We start from the raw sequence: 22306 nt of genomic DNA on the forward strand, positions 1-22306 counted from the left end.
GAACGCCCAACAACTTTTGCACTTGACCTTTCCATCGTGGCCCTCGGTCTCAGTAGATTTCTCCACTTCCTCAAACGATTCTCCTCAACTCGCCCATGTGAAGGTGCCTGTATCAGACAAGTCTGTGCACCGAGCCTTACCACACATGCAGCAGATCTCAACCTGACACAATCCTCAGTCCAAATGAGGCATGTGCACCGCGCCCCAAAAAAGAATTAAAGCTGCAAGGCTCAAATGATAATTCAATTAATGGTGATTTTACTTTACAAGATTGTATGACCGACACAAAGTCATCAGTGCGTACACAGATTCGGTGTTTCTATTTTTGGGCAGTTGCTCTTGTGAAATCACAGGAAGCTCCAACATAAAACCGGACAACACGGTTGTATCATGTTCAGACAATTGACTGTCTGTTTTCTCTTTCCCTGTACCAGTGGTTCCCAACCTTTTTTGGCTCGTGACCCCATTTTGACATCACAAATTTCTGGCGACCCCCGATCACATGCAGTCACGTGATCGAGGCCGTCAATCATGCATCAGCTCAGATATTTTTATTTGAACTCGATTTATTGTCGAGAAAGTGAAAGTATAGAATACAGTTGTTAAAGATTATGTGTGGGTTTTTTAAATTTAAAAAGAATAATAATTAGTTAAATATTTTTATCAATTACTAGACATTTCAGGCGACCCCATTTGAATTCCAGACGACCCCACATGGGGTCCCAACCCCAAGGTTGAAAAACACTGCCTTATACACTAAAAATAGAGTTATTGATTATTATGGCCTGCATTTTATTGGTTGTCTCGCTGAAAAACATGTTCTAACAAAGAACAGTGCCAGAGAGCAATCGCAGTTACAGCAATTTAGATAATGCACCTTGACTGTGTGTTTCCCAGCACAGTCATTAAATTAAGTAATTAAGTAATTTCGTTGGATTACACTGTGAATTGTGTTTCAGTGATTTACTGATGTTAAAATACTACATGTTGTAACACAAGCCGTCAGCTCGGAGAGGCAGATCTATTTTACTTGTCGTCGGTCGTCCAAAAGTTACAAACCGGCTCCCTCCTCCACCTCTGTGAGGAAAACCAGAGTGTGGGTTTTGGCCTGTATGTAAATGACCTGCTGTGTATAATAAACCCACAATAAAATAATGGTTAGCCGGTGATGTGGGTCAGTGAGAACTTGGACTTGTTCTGAATCCGCGGAGGTGGGGGTGTTTGTTTAGATAACGCGCATTCCAGACGATCAAGTTGCATTATGGGAAATGTAGGATTTGTGCACATTTTCCACTTTTTCATATTTAAAAACAAAAGAAACATCTGAGGTGGAAAATTTGGCTCTAAAGCGCTAAAAGAATGATGTGGCAAAGTGTAAAGGAAACAAACTTAAATCAACTTCAAAGTGCATTGACGCATCCACTCCACTGGAAGTACACAAATTACAAACGATAAACAAACATAAATCGCACTCCTGTTACGTGTTGCTCACGCTGCTTTCATTAGTCTGAGGTTTCATTTCCGCCCTTTAAATGACATCACTTTGTTGTGATTTATAGCGACCGAGGCTAAAATAAGCACCGCCAGCTGTTCCCCTGATATCTGTTTAATGTATATCATTTATTTACTCATCTTTCTGTTTAAATCCGGTGGAAACTCAATCTAAACTTCAGATAAAAAATGTAGAAACCTCAGCGTCCTGCCTCAGTCTTGACTTTTCTCTTTTTATCCATGTCTTGTAAGTGTGCTGACTGAATGGAAGCGCTGTACTAAAATTGCTTTAGTGGCTCATTAAAGCCAGAGATTACCTTTTTTATAGCATCTCTCGTAAAAAGGAGACAGCCAAAGTGAAAATGGGTGCTGTCTATGTGCTGCTTTTATCGCTTAAATTCAACATATAATGTCTTGAGCATCGAAAAACAGCTGCTTCTGCTGCTGCTTCTTTGTTTTGCTTTGCCTCGTGTCTCTGCTTGTTAAAAATGACAGCCTCGCTTTGTTGGTTATGAGGAAGATTATCGACGACTAACTCCGTTCGTGACAAATGCTCCATTGTTTATCCGCATGTAGGAAAGTCTGAATGTGGAGGTTTGAATCATGGTGGAACATAAACACTAAATCAGCATTAAGGGTTAAAGTCCCACAACAATTAGCTGTAACATAGCTCATGGGTTTACACTTATCGCCGTGCCCAAACATGACATGTGCTATGATGTCAGTGTGACAGCCAGGCACTGGGTTCTGTCAACATTTCCCTTGGCACAAATAATTTTCATGACCCCACCACGGTTATTTACCACATCGTGGCACACATGGTGGGAAAGTCTGCTCTCACCGAGCTCTGATGTGGAGAAGGACGCATTTGCTCCATCGCACGGCCAAAAAGAACAATTTAGAAAATGATAGAAACATCCATCATAACTGCCGAGGTCCAAAAACTCAAAACGAGAGTCTCATCCAAGTTTTTTTTTTTTTTGACGGCTCACATTTTACGGGTCGTCGGTGAACTCATAAAGCCTGCTCTCCGAGAAGAAGACGCCTGCCTAATTTGTTTGAGCTCGACATGATGTTCTAACCAAATTAAAGTGAAACCGAACCCAAGCCAAATATACAGTACACCTCTCACCAGCTTCTCAATATTTTTCAGTTTTGATGTTTTCAAATTCTTCTTTAATCCTTTCACACCTCGCCCCGTCTCTCCCGTAACGCCCCCGCGGTGTTGGATGGTAAATTGATGAGGGAGAGGAAATCTCTAGAGGAATCCCCGACAAAGTCCCCCCGTGTTTGGCAGGTAAATAATCAATGCCGACTTGTTCCTGAGAAGCAGGAAGACAAACAAGATGAAGCTTTCCTGTCTGCCTTCGGGAGAAGCTGTCGATTTAAAGCCCCCCCCCCACCCCTCTCCCACCCCCGGCTGGTGGGCTTTTTTTAAAGAGCTCACTGACAGAAAAACTAGCCCTCTTTAAAGTTATCCTCACGTTAACGGGGCTCTTATATGATTTACACATGCCACATTTGACACATGCACAGATGAGCTACATGAGAACAAAATGACAAAGAGTTTTGTCAGGTTAGAAAAAAGAAATTCACACTGTTCACAAGAGCTCATTTCCCCCCCCCTCCCACGGAAAACAACAAACAAACAAACCCCGGCCAATAGAATGAGGGGACAGATTTACAGCCAGTCAGGGTCAAGGGTCGTCCGGCTGGATGCTTTCTTGGAGTGGTCTTTTCTCTCTTTGCTCCTTTCTTTTCTTTGAGGTGTCCCCTCGGCTCCCACCCCTCCCCCAGCATTCCTCCCTTTTGTTTATTCTATATAAATACAATCAGACTGCTCCGCCGCTCACACTGGTTGGTATACATTCTCCCTTTTCTGTCGGTCGCTCCTCCTCACATACAACATGTACAACAACACATACACACATACAGGCTCGCAGCTCACACACGATTACACAGGACACTGTTGACAAAGTGTGGTATATGGGCTTGTAAATGGACCGTCCTCCCACCACCACCACTCAGATGAACGCACAAACCTACACCTGCAGGGAGTTTGAGAGGCTTCGAATTAGGGCTGCAACTAACCAGTCTGTTCATTAGCGATTAATCTGTCGATTATTTAAACGTTTCAGTTGTTAGAAAATTTGTAAAAAATGTTGAAAAATGTCAATCAGTGTTTCGCAAACCAAAAGATGTCTTGTTTTGTCCACAAACCAAAGAGATACTCCGTTTATTGTCATAAAGGAATAAAGAAAACAGAAATATTAACATTTAAGAAGCTGAAATCAGAAAATTTTGACTTTTATTCTTGAAAAAAACGATTATTTCATCATCAAATTAATAGACAATTAATTTAATAATCGATTATTGTGCGATTTATCAATCAATTGTTGCAGCTCTACTTCAAATACGGCTAAAGCTTTTAATTCCATTTTTATTTGGAGAGTGTGGAGGAGCCCAAAGGTGTGGAACTATTGCAGCTAATGAAACAGCTACACCTGGACTAAACAATCCAAATAAAAAATTTAAAAAAAAATTCCCATCTCCAGGTGTGTGTGTGTGTGTGTGTGTTGCCAGAAAAGCAGCAGAGGAAACTGAGGCATTCTACTCCAAAAAAACAACAGGAGAGGGGAAAAAGGCGAGGAAAGGGAGATGAAGTGTAAGTGGGAGTGAGGAAAAGAGGGAGGCAGCCAGGAACAGGCCAGAGAGACGGAGAGAAAGAAAGACCCAGCGACCAAGTTTAAAGGCCAAGAAGTGTGTGTGTGGCCGTGCCAGGGCTCTGCAGCAGTCTGTTGGTAGGGAGACGCGCTGGAATGTGTTGCTTTCTACTTTAAGGCAGTTTAATGAACATTCAGGGCTCTATTTCTGTGTGCTGAGCAAAGACTGGCACAGGCAGCGCTGCAACCTGTCGGATTTCTCTAACATTAAAATGACCTTCGCCCATTTGTTTGATGTAAGACGCTGCTATGTCGAGCTAATTAGCCAACAGACGTGTATATTAATCCTCTGGTGAAACTCCGGGCCAAACAACAAATAAGTGCAGGTGTAGCGCTGCCAGAGCTGCTGGGAATGAAGCTCTCATACTTTTCTCCAAGTGATAAAATAAAACAGATGCACTATAACTACACAATCCAACTGAATTGTTTCTACATTATAAAGAGCTTCAAGGTCAAAGCATCACTACAGTGTTTTTCATGTAGAGAGTTAAGGTGATTTCCAAACGTCTGTCGAAGTAATTAAACTGTTAATTACTAATGAAAAGAGGGAAAGCTTCCTCTCATTCATCCTTCACTCTTCTGACAGTTTCTATATCTGTGATGCATTTACACTGAACATGAAATGGAAATAGCCTCTTAGCTTAGCTTGACCTCCGCCTGTGCTGCAAACCTCGTGTTCACTCACCTGCTGCTTAGTGCTGCAACATAACGACTGCTCATAAAGTTTGTCTAACAGTTGATCATAGTTGACTCATCCATGTGAACTGGTTATACACCGATCAGGCATAACATTATGCAACAAACTGTAATGCACTGTGTGTTCTGACAGCTGTCCATCAGAACCAGAATTAACTTGTTCAGCAGTGTGAGCAACAGTATCTGGTCTGTTGGATGGGAGCACACGGGCCAGCCTTCTCTCTCCAACGTGTATCAATGAGCCTGTGGCCGCTTCACCAGATTAAGATTCAGATTCATTCTACTGTCCTGCAGGGAAATTTGTTTCCACAGTCCGTCCGTATCACATTAAATAGACATTTTAACCGGCCCAACAGACAAAAATTCTAAACACAAACCATGTAAAAATGCCTCATGGAAACAGTAAAATTCTATAACATGTTGTGAATATCGATAAAAAGTTAATACGGTCGATCTCATCGGATTTTCTCTTGATCGATACAAAGTTACTGCGACAAATGCTGATGGAAACAGTTCTTTGTCAGATAAATGTGAGTTGCGTTTATGTTTTATGTCGATTCTGCTACGTATTCCAGCTGTTCATTGACACGACGGGAGTAAAGAAAGATGCAGGTGAACAGGCGACAGACTGGCTTCATGTGAAGTGTCACCATCTCCCAGAACAGTTTGATGCGCTGCCGATCACAGACCACCGCCACCATTTAACATCTGCATCTGCATCAAAGTGGTGTTTAGATGTCAGGCATGTTGCATTCTAAGCACCAGCCTATAGCCTAGAACTTGCCGATTTACCTGGCCGGCGTGCGTATGGCTCAGTGGTTTCCAGGCAACGACCCCAGCTGCTCATGACACTGGGCCTGTGCACAGCCCGACCTCGGACAGTCGGTTAAAGATGAAGGATGGATGTCTTTTTATTTTGCGATTTAGTATAAAAAATGAATGGAAACACCTTAAATTGCAAGAAAACAATTTGATGCAGCAATAGGATCGCAAAACAGCACATGACGTCATTACTTTTTATTCGGTTTAAGGTCTGAGATGGAAACGCACTTGAGCCGGCACTATTGGCAATATCTTTATCGATTTCAAGATAATTCGATCGACAAGTGGATGGAGACATGGTTACAGACTGTGCTGTTGCAGCCAGCTGTTCCTTCCTCCTCCCGTGGGAACAGCCCACATGACAGAGACCCAGTCGTCTTTGGAGAACTGGATCAGATCCTTGCACTGCCCATTTTTCCTGCTTCTAACACATCAACTTTGTTCACCTGCTGCCTAATATATCCCACCCACTAACAGGTGAAATCATTAACTGTTATTCAATGTTATTCACTTTTATGCCTGATCGGTCATTGAAACCAACATGCACACACGTCGTAGACGGGACCACTGACCTGTGTGGCTGCGGATGTGGACCCTCAGCGTTCCATTGCTGGCAAACTTCTGTCCGCAGTACGGGCAGATCTTCTCCTTCTCCCCCGTGTGTGTCTGGAGGAGAGAAATGATAAAGCACACGTGTGGTTGATTAGGAAAAGTATTTGTAGCATTCATCCTCACTACATTTCAGGGTAAATGCGATCACTGGTGAAAGCTGGACTTCCACGTTGGGACATACACTCATCCCGTTAACCTTAACCAGCTTCATCACATTGTCTCTTCAAACCACTTTGGTCCTTTTGTTAATTCAAAACAACTGCAGCATCTACGCTCTGATTTAAAGGGCCACTTTAGTAGATTTTCTTAATTGGGTAAAGAGCAAACCGTATACTATCCCCCATAATGCACCACAAACTAGTGATGGACTCAGTAAATGGAGATGCACATGTTCACGTGACAGCTGATCCGATGAGCTGCCCCGAAGGAAGGATCAAAGACCACAGACCATCCAAGTTAAAGCAGGGTCCGAGGCCCCGAGGAGCAGAAAGGCCAGGGTGCACACATGCATCCACCTCCTCCTCCCCCTCCTCCTCCTCCTCCTCCTCCCTCTTCTTCTTCTGGGGTGCACATGCAAGCGGGGAAAGAAGAGCATGTGGAAAGAGTATGCTGCTGCCTCCCCCCGCCACCCCCCCTTCTCTCCTTTTTGAAACTCTGAATTCCACCTCCCGGCCCGTCGTAAATGCCCAGAAATAAGTGTGAGTGTGAAAAGCTCAAAGTTAAAGCAACAGTCTCGACAGCAAGTACAACAATACAGGAACACCTCCTCACCGGGGGCCCCCATCCGTCCCTCCATCACCCCGCTGTGTGACTCTGACACCTCGGGTGTTCGGTTACAAAAGGCTCCGTCCACCGTTCACGCGCACACACGCTCATGCACGCACACATACAAACACATATGTACACATTCTAACAAACAAACCCATGCTTACGCGCTCAGATCCTACAAATAAATCCACTTGCATGAACACGTGTGTCGCAGGCCGAGCCGTGTTTCGCTAATTGTAGGAGAGCGAGAGCCTTGTTTTGTATTCCACCAAAACAGCCACAGGGAATGTATCGTTTTCACACAGGAACATCCCGGCCCACATCATACCTGAGCAGTTTATTGGGAGTTGTTGTGCAGCTTTCACAAGTTTTATACATGGCTGAATAAATAGAGTACGTCTGTAACGAGTCAGAACCAACCCTGTAATTTTCATTCATCGTGAATTCTTCTCTCTCTCAGCACCGACTGAGGTGAGACGAGCAAGACATACAATGCATGCACATACATGCTCACACACACACACACACACACACACACACACACACACACACACACACACACACACCCTCTCACATTAACACAAATCCAGGCCGACTGAAGAGAGAGCGCTCGCTGTAACGCAAAAGCTCTCAATGAATATGTCAGATATGTAGAGCATCGCTGTTCATCATCAGCCACTGCAGAGAAATAGAAGAAGATAAAGAAGAGGTAGAAGAAAAGGAAGAAGTAGAATAAGAAGAAAAGGAAGAAAAGGAAGACGAATAAAAGCATAGATATACTGACAGTATGGAAGAAAAGGATGAAGTAGAAGAGAAGACTGTAGGCTGAAGGCTGTTTAACATTTGATCAATTTAATAATTTTGTTTTTGAGTTTGTTTTTCCTCATCTTTATGTTATGGGTTTAGATTTGAATGAAACAAACTATAACTAGTGTCACTAGTGTCACCTCAAGCTCAATACAGCTCCAAAACGGAAAACCTAATGAGAAGATTGATCAAGAGTGTGAATCACTTCAGACCTAAAAAGGCATCATAATAAAAATTTAAAAAATTAATAAAGTACAGGATCGGTCTTGATTCTAGACGTCTAGATAAGAAGTCATGACTGTGCACAGAGCTGTGCTCCAGTTTCAAACATGACCATGAGGAGGGTTTGTGAATATTCCAGGGGAGAAGTTCGCACAGACAAATAGTTGCTGAGAATGAAAATGGAGATTAAATACGACTTGGACAACAGTATTACCAAGAGCAGGGTTACGCAGCACATGTAAACACAGCCACTAAGTTGTTCTCTCCTCTGCAACCTGACTTTGATCAAGGCCAGATCCCCCAGCAGCCTCCAGACCCCATGAGCAGCGAGACGGTTCAACATGCCTGTCTTCGGCCCTACTGTTCTGAGGCAACCTCCGAGACTTTTTTCTTTTGCCCTGTGCCAAGAAGCTGTTTCATTTCAATCTTGATCCATAACCACACCGGACGTTGTCAGATTTAGGGCTGGTAATCTGCAGCGAGATCTGTTTGGGGCTTTGAAACCCTGCGGAGCTAATGGACTAACTGCCATTTCTAATCAACATTGGAATTGATTTCCGAGCCTTCGAGTGCAGGAACGCTCGAGATGGATGTCTCCGCCAGGTTTGACTTTCCAAGACGTTAGCTGCATCACTTTATAAGACTGGATGTGAAACAATGGAAACATGTTAGCAAAGTAAACGCTGGCCTGTCATTTCTCCACCGTCTAAATCTAGTTTGATAGCTGAAGATTGATGATGGAAAATGCTGTAATTTAGTGCAATTTACTTGCGGCTTTAACTCAAAACGCAGAGGAAGTATATCCATGCAGATCGTCAAAATCATTTTGTCAGCAATATACAGAAGATCATTTTTCAGGGATTCATCAATTATTTTGGAACAGTCAAACGAAACGAACAGAGAGGTTTTTATTTTTTCCGTTCACCTTCTTGTGGCTCTTGAGGACGGACGGCGTGACAAAGGCCTTCTCGCACAGGTCGCACACTCTGAGCAGCTCGCGGCTCTGCTCCGCCGTTCTAAAAACAGCTTGCACCGACAATTAAACGTAACGGACTTACGCCAGGAATACACTGGGAACGGCCGCGACGCGATACGTAAGCGGGGCGGAGCAGAGTTTTTTAACTGCTACACTTGGCACGGACGCGACGCGACACAGCTTCACTGTTTGTTGTTGCAGCTGTCAGCTTCACCTTGTCAAGCCTGCAGTAAATGAGTGCACTTTATGCATCTCAACATATTTTTACATCCTTCCTGTTAAAATGGATTGACAGTACATTTTTCACAGGTAATTTGCTGACTATGTAGGGTTTGCAAGTGCAGACTATATTAAATGGTATCAATTAACTGTTTAACTACACGATCATGGATCCACAATGTAAAAAAAACAAACCCCATAATGTTGCACTGCTACTGGCTTTGCCTCTGGTACATGAGACATTTATTTTAATCACTTTTAAACGTAATATATTCGTTTTAGACACAGTTCTCTGTAGTTTTCTACCTGTTGGAGGGCCGCGTAGCCACGCGACGAGGAAATAAAATAGACCCGGCGCGAAAAAGAAGAGAAACGCCGCGCGACGGCCGCTGGAGTGCGCGTCGCTCACATGGCCGGTGGAGGAGCTTCCATTGACTGAATGGGCGCGAGCTGCTGCGGGTGTCGCGCCACATACGTTTCGCGTCACGACCGTTCCCAGTGTATTTCAGCCATTACTCCTAAAATTATTATGGCAATGGGCCAATTTGCCAAAATGTTGAACTATCCCTTTAAATGTAAACTCTTGAATGCAATTTCTGCCAAAAGTGCTTTTAAAATGATCCAACTAAAAATACATTAAAGAGGAACTAAGCAGGATTTCTCCCGTGGCTATGCTACATTTTTGCCTTAATTAAAAAGCTCCAGAGTAATTGTGATAACTACATGACTTGTGACTTGTTATGAGTGAGAACGGAGGCTCTCTGTCTTCCTAAACTCTTGAATGCAATTTCTGCCAAAAGTGCTTTAAAAATGATCCAACTAAGAATACATTAACTTTGTGTGGAACTGTTTTGAATATTTATTTCATTGTCCATAAACTGATGAATCACTGACCTGTAAAAACAGGAACATTCACCACAGTTTATGAGAACTCAACGTATAGGCTACTATAGGTCATCTGTTTTTTTCAACCAACAGTTCAAACCCCAAAGATATTAAATCTATAATTAATTCAGGAAATATAACTTATTTGTTTCTAAAATGACAAAGCGTGACCATAGGAACTATATTCATGCAGATCGTCAAAATAATAAAGATCATTTTTCAGGGTTTCATCAATTATTTTGGAACAGTCAAACAAAACGAACAGAGAGGTTTTTTTATTTTTTCCGTTCACCTTCTTGTGGCTCTTGAGGACGGACGGCGTGACAAAGGCCTTCTCGCACAGGTCGCACTTGTACTTCTTGTGGCCGTCGTGCACCACCTGGATGTGGACGTTGAGCGTGTCCTTCCTCTTGAAAGTGGCGTCGCACTGGTCGCACTTGAACGTCCTCTCACCTGCAGCCGGGGGAGATAGAGGTTCTGTTTGTGAGGAGCCATTTCCAGTTATCTATTGTTGTGCCTCTAAACACACAGTCATCACGCACAGCAAGCGGGGACCCAATTTCACCGGGTGGCGATTGTGTGGGCAGGGGGGGAAAATACAAAAGAGGGTGTTTCATTGCGGCAGACAAGCTCCAAGCGGCGGTCTGCTAGACAAAAGTCTTTTATCATGTACCTGTAGGTGAATACATCTCAGGGGCAACTGGTAAAACAAACTCCGCCGCTGTATGTTCCCTCTGCACAATAAATGGTTCGGCGCATTTACAGTAAAAGAAAAATGTCCTATTTTATTAATCATAGCGAAAGCGGCAGACAGACAGCACTCAGACAGTCTCAGCTGTTCTCAGAGTGCAGCTTGATGTTTTCCCTTAACGCCTCTGCTCTCTGCCTCCATACAACAGCCTCTATTGTTGAAGAGTGGTTGTTTCCATTATATGGAGATCATTCCATTTCCACACAGTAATTTGGAGAGACTGCGTGTTTCGGTGTGGGAGCAAGTGGTTACGAGCTTTTTCGCCCCGTTCTCCTGTTACCAAGGCCGATGATGGTCAGCTTAGGAGAAAACACTGAGGTTCACTGTGAGAGTTGGAACGGCGCTGCAGTGAAGTCTGGCATTAGGACACGTTATTGTAGGGCCCGGTGGGAAACTGTGATCTGATCTCTGACTCGCATCAATCTTCATCTGAATAATCCAATATCCATAAACTCCTGAGATTGATCCTTTCAGGTCTTTTACAGTTTCCTGTGGATGTGTGAAGCTGTGACCCCTTTTTAGTCTTTTACAACTAGATCTATGTGAGAAAAAAACATGGCAGATGTGTTTCCACCAGGGGCTCAGGTCTAAAGACGGATGAGCGGCTCCATTTAGGATTTATAAACTATGACGACAGTAAAGAGCTGGACAAGAGCAAAGCTTTATTATTGCTCTGTCTATTATTTCCTGAGATACATGTGTAAACTGTTGGTCATGGAAAATAAAATAAAAAATGCATAAATGCAACTTCATCCACTCATACGGTACTGTAACTGAAATATCTCCAACAATCCAAACTGAATCATATCGGGACCTTGTGAATTAATCGATTCAGGAAATCAGTGGTGATCACTAACACACACACTAAAGATTCACACACACACACACACACACGGGATCATACTATTATTTAAAGACTTAATGTCCAACTGACATTTGATCCCACTTCTATTATGGGATCAACCTCAGTTGATGCAGGTCTTCAGATTTTCTTCAACAGTGACTTCAGTAATCGCCCTGTCCGTCAGCTGACTAGAGATAGGCTTATTTAAAGTAAGAATTATGAGGCCATAATTAAAGTTCTAATCAGCAGAGCAATTTGTCTTTCTATTTCTGTTCAATTATAATGAAACAAACTGCAACTGTACTCAGGCTTGGTATCGCTACGGATTTATTGAATCTATTTAATTTCGATTCACAAGGTCCCGATTCGATTCAATATTGATTTGAAGATGTGTCTGTTTCAATAACAATTTTGCTTGGTTATGAAAGAGATTCTCACAGAACTGATGCTGCACATTATATGAAGATGGGACTCTCTAACCTGGTGCATTATTTAAAAAATATTAATGATTACATTAAAAAATGACACAAAAGCAGCTACATTAATGCACACTTGTAACAGCAAAACAGAGCAACTCTTCAGTACAGTCGTGGGTGATAATTCAAGTACTGCAATCTATGTGCACATTTCAGCAGTGGATGGACACAACAAAATGTAAACAGCAGTGTGATCACAGACCGTGTGCAAGATTTGTGATCATGCTGGTCTGTGATCTCGGCCGACTAACACAGGAAACAGGAAATGGCACATTAAAAGATCAATCTCAGGATTTTTTTTCTCAGGATCTGAAATTCGATTTTAAACCCTTTACTGTACTAATTATCTGAACCTGATTGATTTGGGTCCTCTAATCTGACTGATTGTTACATTGTTTGTGATGTGAAATTCTTCTTCTTATGGTAACAGTTTGATGAAACTGACTGGGAACGCGTGCAGACAGATTTTTTTTTTTTAAATGGAAGAATGTTCTTTCCTCAACTCAAGAGTTCTGATTTGATTTCACCTGAACATTTCACAACAGCTGTGCTTCATCTTCTCACCGTGGGCCATCGCTACGGAGCCAACTCCTGTTCCCAGCGCTAACTCACAAAGACAGACACACTTATTCCAGGGCATGTGGCCATTTTCTCACCTGCAGTACAATGAAATCTCATACTCAATCCTCCCGCCCCACATACTCCAGAACTCGATACTTCATACGAGTGCCGGTATTATATGGCCTGCCTCCGGAGACAGAGGCAGGAAATGCCTTGAGCTGTACAATCTCTTTGTTATCTGTCTCCGTTTTGAGGAGCAGCGCTGCGTCCTGCTGAGGCTGGGCCGTCTGAGGAGAGGGTTTCAGTCAGACCAGAGCACCTGGGACGACCTGTCCAATTTTAATGTGTCCTTGTTGAGATGTTTGATAGAGTTATGGTCTGTATGCTTAACGGAAATGTCCACAGATGTGAGGATGATTTGGACGCTAATGAAAATTTATGACACAAAACAAGTGGGTGATTTTCTCAAGAGATATAAAGGGAGAAAATCACTTAAAGGGATAGTTCAACATTTTTGGCAAATTGGCTCATTGCCATAATCCCTATAGTTTTAGGAGTAGGTTCGTTTACCTTTAATTGTCGGTGCAAGCTGTTTTTAGAACGGCGGAGCAGAGCCGTGAGCTGCTCAGAGCTACGCTACGGAGGCTAATGGGATTTCTTGGTTTCCCTCATCAAACTCATCAAATACACAATCCAACAACTCCAAAACGCTTTGGTGGACAAGTTGTGACCTTCACATTCACCACGCTATGAGATAACAACAGAACGTTACGAGACGGAGTTGTTTTTGAGGTTATTTCGAGGACGTTATTATCTCATAGCGTGGTGAATGTGCAGGTCCACCAAAGCGTTTTGGAGTTGTTGGATTGTGTATTTGATGAGTTTGATGAGGGACCAAAACTATAGGGATTACAGCAATGGGCCAATTTGCCAAAATGTTGAACTTTCCCTTTAAATGTAAACTCCCGAATGCCATTTTTGCCAAAAGTGCTTTAAAAAATGATCCAACTAAGAATACATTAACTTTGTGTGGAACTGTTTTGAATATTTATTTCATTGTCCATAAACTGATGAATCACTGACCTGTAAAAACAGGAACATTCACCACAGTTTGAGAACTCAACGTATACAATATGTTGTAATATAAATATTTAACTTCTAAAATGACAAAGTGCGACCATACTTGTAGTGTTTTTGTTTTTTTTACAACTTTGGACCACTTGGAACTCTAACTTTGTGAACACAAACGGCCCAAAAGAAAATGCAACAATTGTATCGTTGCATTTTTGAATCAGAACAAAGCAAACGTGCCACATGTCTGAATACACCCTCAGATTCACATTTAGTGACATTGTCACTTGTAGCTACAGTTTTCCCTGTCAAGTAAAAGGTTGATCGTTGCCATATGTGTGTTCAGATTCAGATGAACACACACCAGTGGACTCACACTCATACTTACTGTTGTGGATGAGTAGATGACGCTGTAGCGAGAAAGGCGTGCGGAACAGCGCTTTACACTCCTCACACTGGAAGGGTCTTTCCTCAGAGTGGGTCTGCAGAGAGAGCAGAGAGGCCTCAGTGTCTAGCGTATGTGTGTGTGTGTGTGTGTGTGTGTTGAGGGGTGGGCTTCCTGCCTCACTGTGTGGATGTTGATGTGAGAGGATCATGGGTATGGCTCCACAGCCTATTTGGTTTGTTGACCTGATGAGGACAAGCAGCTCAGAGGGCTTAAAGTTCAAAGTGCTTCTGTTTTTCTGACCCCCCCTCCCCCTCCCCCTCCCCTCCCAAATCCGTCCCCATCCCATCTATCTGAGTGACACCTCAATCCCGAAGGTAAACACAGCCAACCTCTGGGGTGGAGGAGGCCAGAGACCCCACAGATAACCACCACCACTGACACCCCAGACAGACAGACTAACAATTCCAAATCTGAAGTGTCTTTGAATGAATGAATATCTCCCCAATCAGATGAATATAAAGACAAAACAATGCCACACACAATTAGCTCACTGGTTGGATTATCATGTGATCACCTTCTTGTGATTCTTGTAGACGTTGCGGTGAGCGAACTCCTTCCCGCACAGCTTGCATTTGTAGGGTTTGTCCTCGCTGTGGATGATCTTGTGAGCCGTCACCTGATCCAGGCGCTTGAAGGAGCGGCTGCAGATCTCACAGGTGTACGGTCGCTTCTCTGCCCAACACAAACATTAAGGGAGAAACATCTTCAAACATTCATCCTCGTCTACACAACCAGTGCCAAAAAAAAAAAATCTCACTCAATTGGAAAGATAGAACAAAACTAATAATAAAACATTGGTTCAATCTGCTAACTGAATACTCAAATCTGGAAAAACTTACAATCACCATAAAAGACAATATCACCTTCTACAACAACACCTGGTCCCCATTTATACAATTTATCCAGAGCTGAACCCCCAAGCACTACTCTACACTGTTCATCCCTTTCTCTTATTTCTTTTTATTATTATTATATTTTTTTTCTACTCTCTTCTTCTTTTTACTCCCAACAATTCCAACATCCCTCAGAATGCCTGCTCAATCCCTTCCACTCTTTGTTTTGTTCTGTCCTAGTTTGTTTATTTATTCTGTTGCCCCTTGTCCCATGCGGTTCTGTACTTGTCTAACTGTCCTGTAATGTGTAAAAAAAAAAAGAGAAAAAAGAAAGAAACATTGAAGGGATAGTTCAACATTTTGGCAAATTGGCCCATTGCCATAATCCCTATAGTCATAGCAGTAGGTTTGTTACCTTTAATTGTCGGTGCAAGCTATTTTTTAGAACGGCGGAGCAGAGCCACGAGCTGCTCAGAGCTACGCTACGGAGGCTAATGGAATTTCTTTGTTTCCCTCATCAAACTCATCAATACCCAATCCAACAACTCCAAAACGCTCTGGTGGACAAGTTGTGACCTGCACATTCACCACGCTAAGAGATAGTTGTTTTCGAGATAAATGCAGAGACTGCTTGCCGAAAAACTGCCCCTGAATGGAACACGCATCAGCGGTTTTGCATGAATTCACCTCGAAAACAACTCTGTCTCGTAACGTTCTGTTATTATCTCATAGTGTGGTGAATGTGCAGGTCACAACTTGTCCACGAGAGCGTTTTGGAGTTATTGGATTGTGTATTTGATGTGTTTGGTGAGGGAAACCAAGAAATCCCATTAGCCTCTGTAGTGTAGCTTGCGGCTCTGCTCCGCCGTTCTAAAAACAGCTTGCACCGACAATTAAAAGTAACGAACCTACTCCTAAAGGGGTCAATGGGTCAATTTTCCAAAATGTTGAACTATCCCTTTAAGGGAGATACATCGTGGTAAACAGAAAAAACGGTGCGTGAAGTTACAGCGGAACGTTTTCAATGCGGCGTCTTCCTACCTGAGTGCGTGATCATGTGGCGTTTAAGCTGGTTTGTAGAGATGAACTTCTTATTGCACGCGTGGCAGTCGAATATTTCATGAACCTTGGACAAAAGAGCAGCAAAGAGGGGGTTTAAAAGTTTTGGTCTTTGGGACATGAAAAAAAAGATCACCATCAGTTTTCATTCAAGACAGAAGAACAACTATTACGGCTGAGTGATGAAAAGTTTCAATCCCTCTTCTGCTTCAGTGTTAAACTCCTTCATTTTCAAATCCAATCGCTGCCCTGGCGTTCAGCTACAATAGTCTATGCTAATTCAAAGCAGCTCCTCTTGTCACAGCTGCGCCTGCGAAAGCTTGTTCGGCTAAATGGTGATAATGGCAGTTCTAAGCTGCTTTGGAACAAATGTGTCACTACGGAAAGTTTGATTGGTCTTTGGCTTGAATAATAGTGACTGTTCCAGTGTCTTTGATTGAGGCTGTATGAACACACTAGATATTTATGCCGTGTTTATAATAACACTTTGTTTCAACGGGACTCAGCTCTTCCAAATGTAATGTAACGCTGGCCTAAATTTACACAATAGAGCGAGATTGGAAAACACAACTATAAGAGCCACATAATAGCAGAACTGGCACATGGAGACACAAGGAGGCCACTCAGGAATATTCCATACTTCTATTTTAAAACTCCCTGGAGATGTGAAACTGCAGAACTGTGTCAGCGTCCAGGTGACTGTAAAGTGTTGAACAGTTTGCGGTTGCAGCCCCGGTGATAAATAATGTGACAGAAATATTCATTAATGCGGATGATCGATGTTGACGGGAGAATATGAAATGTCACAATTACCAGCAGGGATAATGAATGAAGAATGTAATGACTAACGATGTAATGACGACCAATGAGACAAATTGAATGAGACAACCTGTGCACTAATCAAGTGCCCGACCATTAACCAAAGTGTGTTCCCTGGGGTGAAACCACACACAGGTGATGGTAAACTTAGAAATAACTATAGAATACACTGTGCATGATCTAAAGTCAACAACTCCTAAAGAGAACAAAACAAACATGTAAAGAAAGATTCTTGGAATTCTTTTTTTTTCACAACACATTTGTGCACAGCTCGATCACCTGAAATCCTTAAAGGTCCCATTCAGTATAAAGGTTGATGTCCATGTGTAGTGTGATTGAAAATCAGGTCTTGGTTCTATATCATTACTGTGAAACCATCAAAGCCTGTACTCAGAAACTGAGGCTGGAAGCGTTTTCACACCTGCCTTGTATAGTTCGCTTTAAACAAACTCAAATTCATTTCTCCCTTTGGTGTGGACCTTTTGGCCAGGTGTGAATACAACACAGCCGTCCGACTCAGGTGTGGACCGAACAAGCGGACTGAGACCCGGCTGGGTGCGCTTCCAAACGAACCCTGAAAGCGGTCCGACCGCGGTCCGACACAGTTGCAAAAAGCATACGCCTTCTAATAGTCAGGAATTGTGGGAAATAATTATGATTAGAATTATATATAATAATTATAAATTATATAATTGTTATGCCATGGTAGGCGCACATGAGAATATGCTCTCTTCAGCCGTCTTAAAAATCATAAGAACACCATCACAAAACTGACGTTGTATTAATGCTCTTGCTCACTGTACTGGTTGTGTATGTCTGTTTGTTGTTCTATTTGTAAAGATATATGTAACATGATGTGGTGTGTTTCAATAAACAAATTTATGAAAATATATATATATATCAGAACAAGCCGAAGCAAGCCCTCAATGATCATTTAGGCTACTTCCATCCTGCTTTCCCCGCCCCAGATGTTTCTGACCAATGATTGAACGACCTCAGTGTACATGAGGCTTCCTTTACAAATTCTGATCCACATGCAAAAAGTGCAATGTAAAAGCGCAGCGCACCAAACAACAAAAAAAACCCAAAACACATTGCATTTGGTCCAGACCAAAGCGAGAAAACTAACGGACTTTCCTGGTGTGAAAACGCCTTTTAGAATCATCGTGACATCATCAAGCGAGGTTCTGCACCAACTATGATATCATGCTTCTGATACAAGAAACAAACGTAAAAAAAAAATAGTGTGATATTATGTTACAGTGAGATCACAGATTGCAGATTCAGAATTCTGGTGGAGCAATTATCTACTAAATGAAGTAAGAAAATGCACTGCAGAAATAACATCTCTACTTCCAAACACAGTTAATTCCTGATCTGTTTCTAAGTGAGTGAAATTAAAGTGAATTCCCTCAGTCATAACTCTGACCTGTGATGTCTGGGGATTCGCGGCACAACAGGAAACACATGCTCGAGTTTCTCCTTGGTCCGGGCTTCAGTAGAAGTCAATGGGAGACTTGACAACTTTCCAGGGTTGTAAAAATTCTGCCTGTGACTTTTACATCTGATAAGTGTTTAAACACACTCTGTTGCTCCAACTGGACCAACCGATTGTATTTCATTGTCTCACTGGTACCTTAAACAACACCTCCCACCAACACAACCTGTTGTTTTTGGTCTCACACGTACTGGCTGTGCTAATAATGATAATTAATCAGTATTATAGGACGTATTTACAATGAAATTACACATTGAAATGGAACAAATTAGACTTATTTAACCTGGAAGGGGCTGCCGCCTCATAGATACTTACAACGGTAATTGTAGAAGGTTTCATGAACCGAACATGTGTTTTTACTGGAAATTCACATTAACAAAATATAAATATATATTTGTGTGAAAATGTTTTAAAGTCGTATTTAAACAGTCCCATTTAAATCTGTAATCCATCAGTAAGAGAGAGAATCCCGACGCCAAGGCTAAAACCGTATTGTCTGCCAACACAGGCTCTTAAATTTCACAGGACCTGTGGGATGAGCCAGTGAAAAAGAAACCAGTCCTGCGCTCGGTGTCACCCAGAATAAATTTGTAACAACTTGATCATAAAGACACCCTCACATGGAGAGAGGGAGTAGCTCAACAAAGTGAACTCAGGAGAGATTAAGAGGTGAGTCTAGGTTATAGAAACAGTGTGATGGATTCCACTGTACGGCAATAAAGACGCATCGCTTTAAAAAATGGATCATGCAAAACTAGCTTAGTGGAGATAAATCCTCTCAGAGCCGGTGCAGAGGATCTGGGTGTGATAGTGTGAAACGCACACAGGCAGGATGTTCATTGTCGAGTCTCACCTTTCTGTGTTCTTGTAGATTCAGGGAGGAGGAGCACTTTCTGTTGCATATGGTGCATGTGAGTTTCTGCCGTGAGCTTCCTATAAAAGAAAAACAACTAGAAGAAAATTACCACGCCTGAACTTCGGAACGGATGTCGAGGGCGGACAATCACCTCGACAATTTCATGACAATCATCACGCAGCGCAGATACACACAAAGAGTTTCACAGGATAAAGGTTTCTCTTCGACATACATCCAGCGACACACACACACACACACACACACTGGTAAAACACAGGCCCAGATATGAACTCCTGAATGTCTTAATCTCGGGTTGATACTTGATTCACGTGTGAAGCTGTGCAGATCCCCACTGCCCTACATCCCATCATAAATAGCTATGGAAGTCCAATTATCTGAAAGAGCGAGCGGCCCCAGAACACACAGGTCAGCAATTATGGAGCGCGAGTAATTAGAGATGCGTCTCAATATTGCAGAGATTTCTAACTGATCGAGGTCATCGTGTAGTGATGCTGCGGCTCCTCCAGGGCTGAGGCTAATGGACAATAAACTCTGTTACATGATGTTACGCAAAACAGGAATATGTGGAAGGGAAAAGAGAGACTCCAACCTGTGTGAACGTTTCCTTTATGCTTTTTCAGCGCGTCCTTGCTCTTGAATCTTTTACCGCAGCTCTCGGCTTTACAGATGAACCTGGCGTCTCCTCTACAGGCTTCTTTATGCTGTTCAAAACTGCACACAGGATTCAGAAGACGAAAGAATGAGTCAGAGTTACGTTTTTATAATAATTTCAAATGACAAAAAAGATGTGTACTGTATTAGGAACCTTGTTTGGGTATAAATGCCCATTCTGGACTGTATGTTACCTGGACTCTGAGCTGAATGTGTTGTGGCACAGGGAGCACTGATGAGCTTTAGAGTCAGCAGATGGATCCAGTGACTCAGAACAATGCAAAACACTGAGGAAGGATTCAAAATGAAAACAAATTAGGGACGGAGCAGGAAATGAAACACATCAAGGTGATGGCCTGTCTGGATTGAAGTTAGTGAGTGATACTGATACTACTCCCATATGCAAGTATGTAAACCCTACAGGCAGAAGGTGATTGTATTAGCTTATGTTATCTTATCTTAGCTTAGCTGGCTCTGTGCAAATGGAACAAAATCTACTTTGTTTCATCCAAAGTGTAAATGAGAGAGGTTATGTGTCGACTACTTATTCACCAAATGCAGTGAGTAGTAGTCTGGTGACAACAAAGCAACTGAACCAGGACAAATCACAGGGCTCCAGACTAACTTTTTATACTAGGAGCACAGTGGCCCCTTCCCTCCTAAAATTTTAGGAGCGCAAACAGAAAATTTAGGGGTGCAAACCGTAAACTGACTTGCAAAGCAAATATTCACATTTCTCTCATTCTTCACGGAGCGTACCTATGTTCCCTCTCTACCTATCTGGACTCTCTCTACATGTATCTATCTGGTCTGTCTAGCCTCTAGCTGGTCTTTTTACTAACTTTTTACTTAACAAACTCCTTTCCCATTGCCTAAACCCAACCAATGGGACAATTACATTTCTCACTCAAAAATAGATAAAAAATATGAAAAGCGGGAAACATAAAACCCTTTTTCTAAAAAAGGGTCCTATGTTCCCCGGTCACATACAAAGCGGGGAACATAGGACCCAGGGAACATAGGGATGACCCCCTTCCGGTTGGGTTACCCCTTTCACGTTTCACCAGTGTTAAAAAGAAAAATAGTAAATTTACTGGTTGCACATGCACGTGTAGATGAAATTCTTTTTTACTTGCACTGTCTAGAGGCAAAATGCTCCCATTTAGGGGCAGTCTGGAGCCCTGCACCATACATTTTCATTAATTAGAGGTGCCAGCAGACGGGGAGCTAGGCTAGCCTGAGCTAAGTCTGTTCAACTTAACAGTGAACAGACTAAGTTCAACTTAGTGTCAGTGTCGGGAAAAAAAACTATTTCCCAAAACTAGTTTACTCATTCTGAATTAAAACGAACATTTGTTTTTCATATCATTAAACTGCTCTTTCAAATTAACTCATAGTGTTAGATCATAATTTTTACTGAACTGATTCTTCCACTTTTTAATGACTTGCGCTTTAAGCTTACAGAGAAACTGAAAGTAAGATTTAAACAGCTCCGTGGCCAGTAAAGGAGCAGAGCTGTGAACCCACTGGCGCTGCAGAGCCTGTTTGATGGGGAACTTCTTGCCACAGTTTCTGCATTTGAACTCCTTCTCCTCAGTGCTGGGCCTCTGGTGCAGGCTCTGAAGGTGGGCGGCCAGGATCTCCTCACTGGGAAAACTGCTCTCACACAGCAGGCAGGGGTGGTCCTCCTTCTTTGTTACCAGTTCTGGAGAGAGAGGTGGTACACATGGCAGAGATCTCCTATAACTCCTGTGACTTATCAGTATTAGCTGTGATTGTGATTTCATAACACTGAAATGAGAAGACCTCATTTGACTTTACCCATTTCAACAATGTGCTTGTTGTCTTTACTATTTTCGTCCTCATCCTTGATGATCTCCTCCTCCTCTTCCTCCTCCTCTTCCTCCATATCACTGTCCAGGTAGCCTATTAGGAGCTCCGTGTCTGTCTCGATGTCATCTACAGCCAGGTAGAAGATGTTTTCTCCGTCCTGAGAGATAACAACAGGGCTGATGTTGAGTAATAACACAAAGCTAACGATGACATGGAGCAGTGGCAGGGCTGCACCTCACAAATTTGACAGGAATGCAGCTAACGAGGAAAAGTATTCTTGCTCAATGCAAGTCGAGCTATTTACGGCAATGCACAGTGAGTAAGTGAAGGCTGAACTCATTACACCCAGACAAAAGTCTGTTAT

General features: G+C 42.6%; 1 protein-coding gene across 1 annotated transcript in view; it reads right to left on the bottom strand.

The window, feature by feature from the left end:
• Window positions 1-22306, bottom strand: part of prdm5 (PR domain containing 5) — a gene marked incomplete at its 3' end in the record, with an annotated part of 39787 nt that overhangs the window by 13140 nt on the left and 4341 nt on the right. Inside the window, exons 4-12 of the mRNA XM_083969704.1 lie at window positions 21931-22099; window positions 21637-21814; window positions 20048-20169; window positions 19435-19514; window positions 16247-16331; window positions 14887-15044; window positions 14313-14406; window positions 10514-10674; window positions 6305-6398 (exon numbers count right to left, since the gene is read on the bottom strand). Of these exons, the coding sequence (XP_083825830.1) occupies window positions 6305-6398; window positions 10514-10674; window positions 14313-14406; window positions 14887-15044; window positions 16247-16331; window positions 19435-19514; window positions 20048-20169; window positions 21637-21814; window positions 21931-22099 (1141 nt within the window). The remainder of the gene's footprint in view (window positions 1-6304; window positions 6399-10513; window positions 10675-14312; window positions 14407-14886; window positions 15045-16246; window positions 16332-19434; window positions 19515-20047; window positions 20170-21636; window positions 21815-21930; window positions 22100-22306) is intronic.

Source organism: Trachurus trachurus (genome assembly GCF_905171665.1).
Source record: "Trachurus trachurus genome assembly, chromosome: 4".
Taxonomy (NCBI): domain Eukaryota; kingdom Metazoa; phylum Chordata; class Actinopteri; order Carangiformes; family Carangidae; genus Trachurus; species Trachurus trachurus.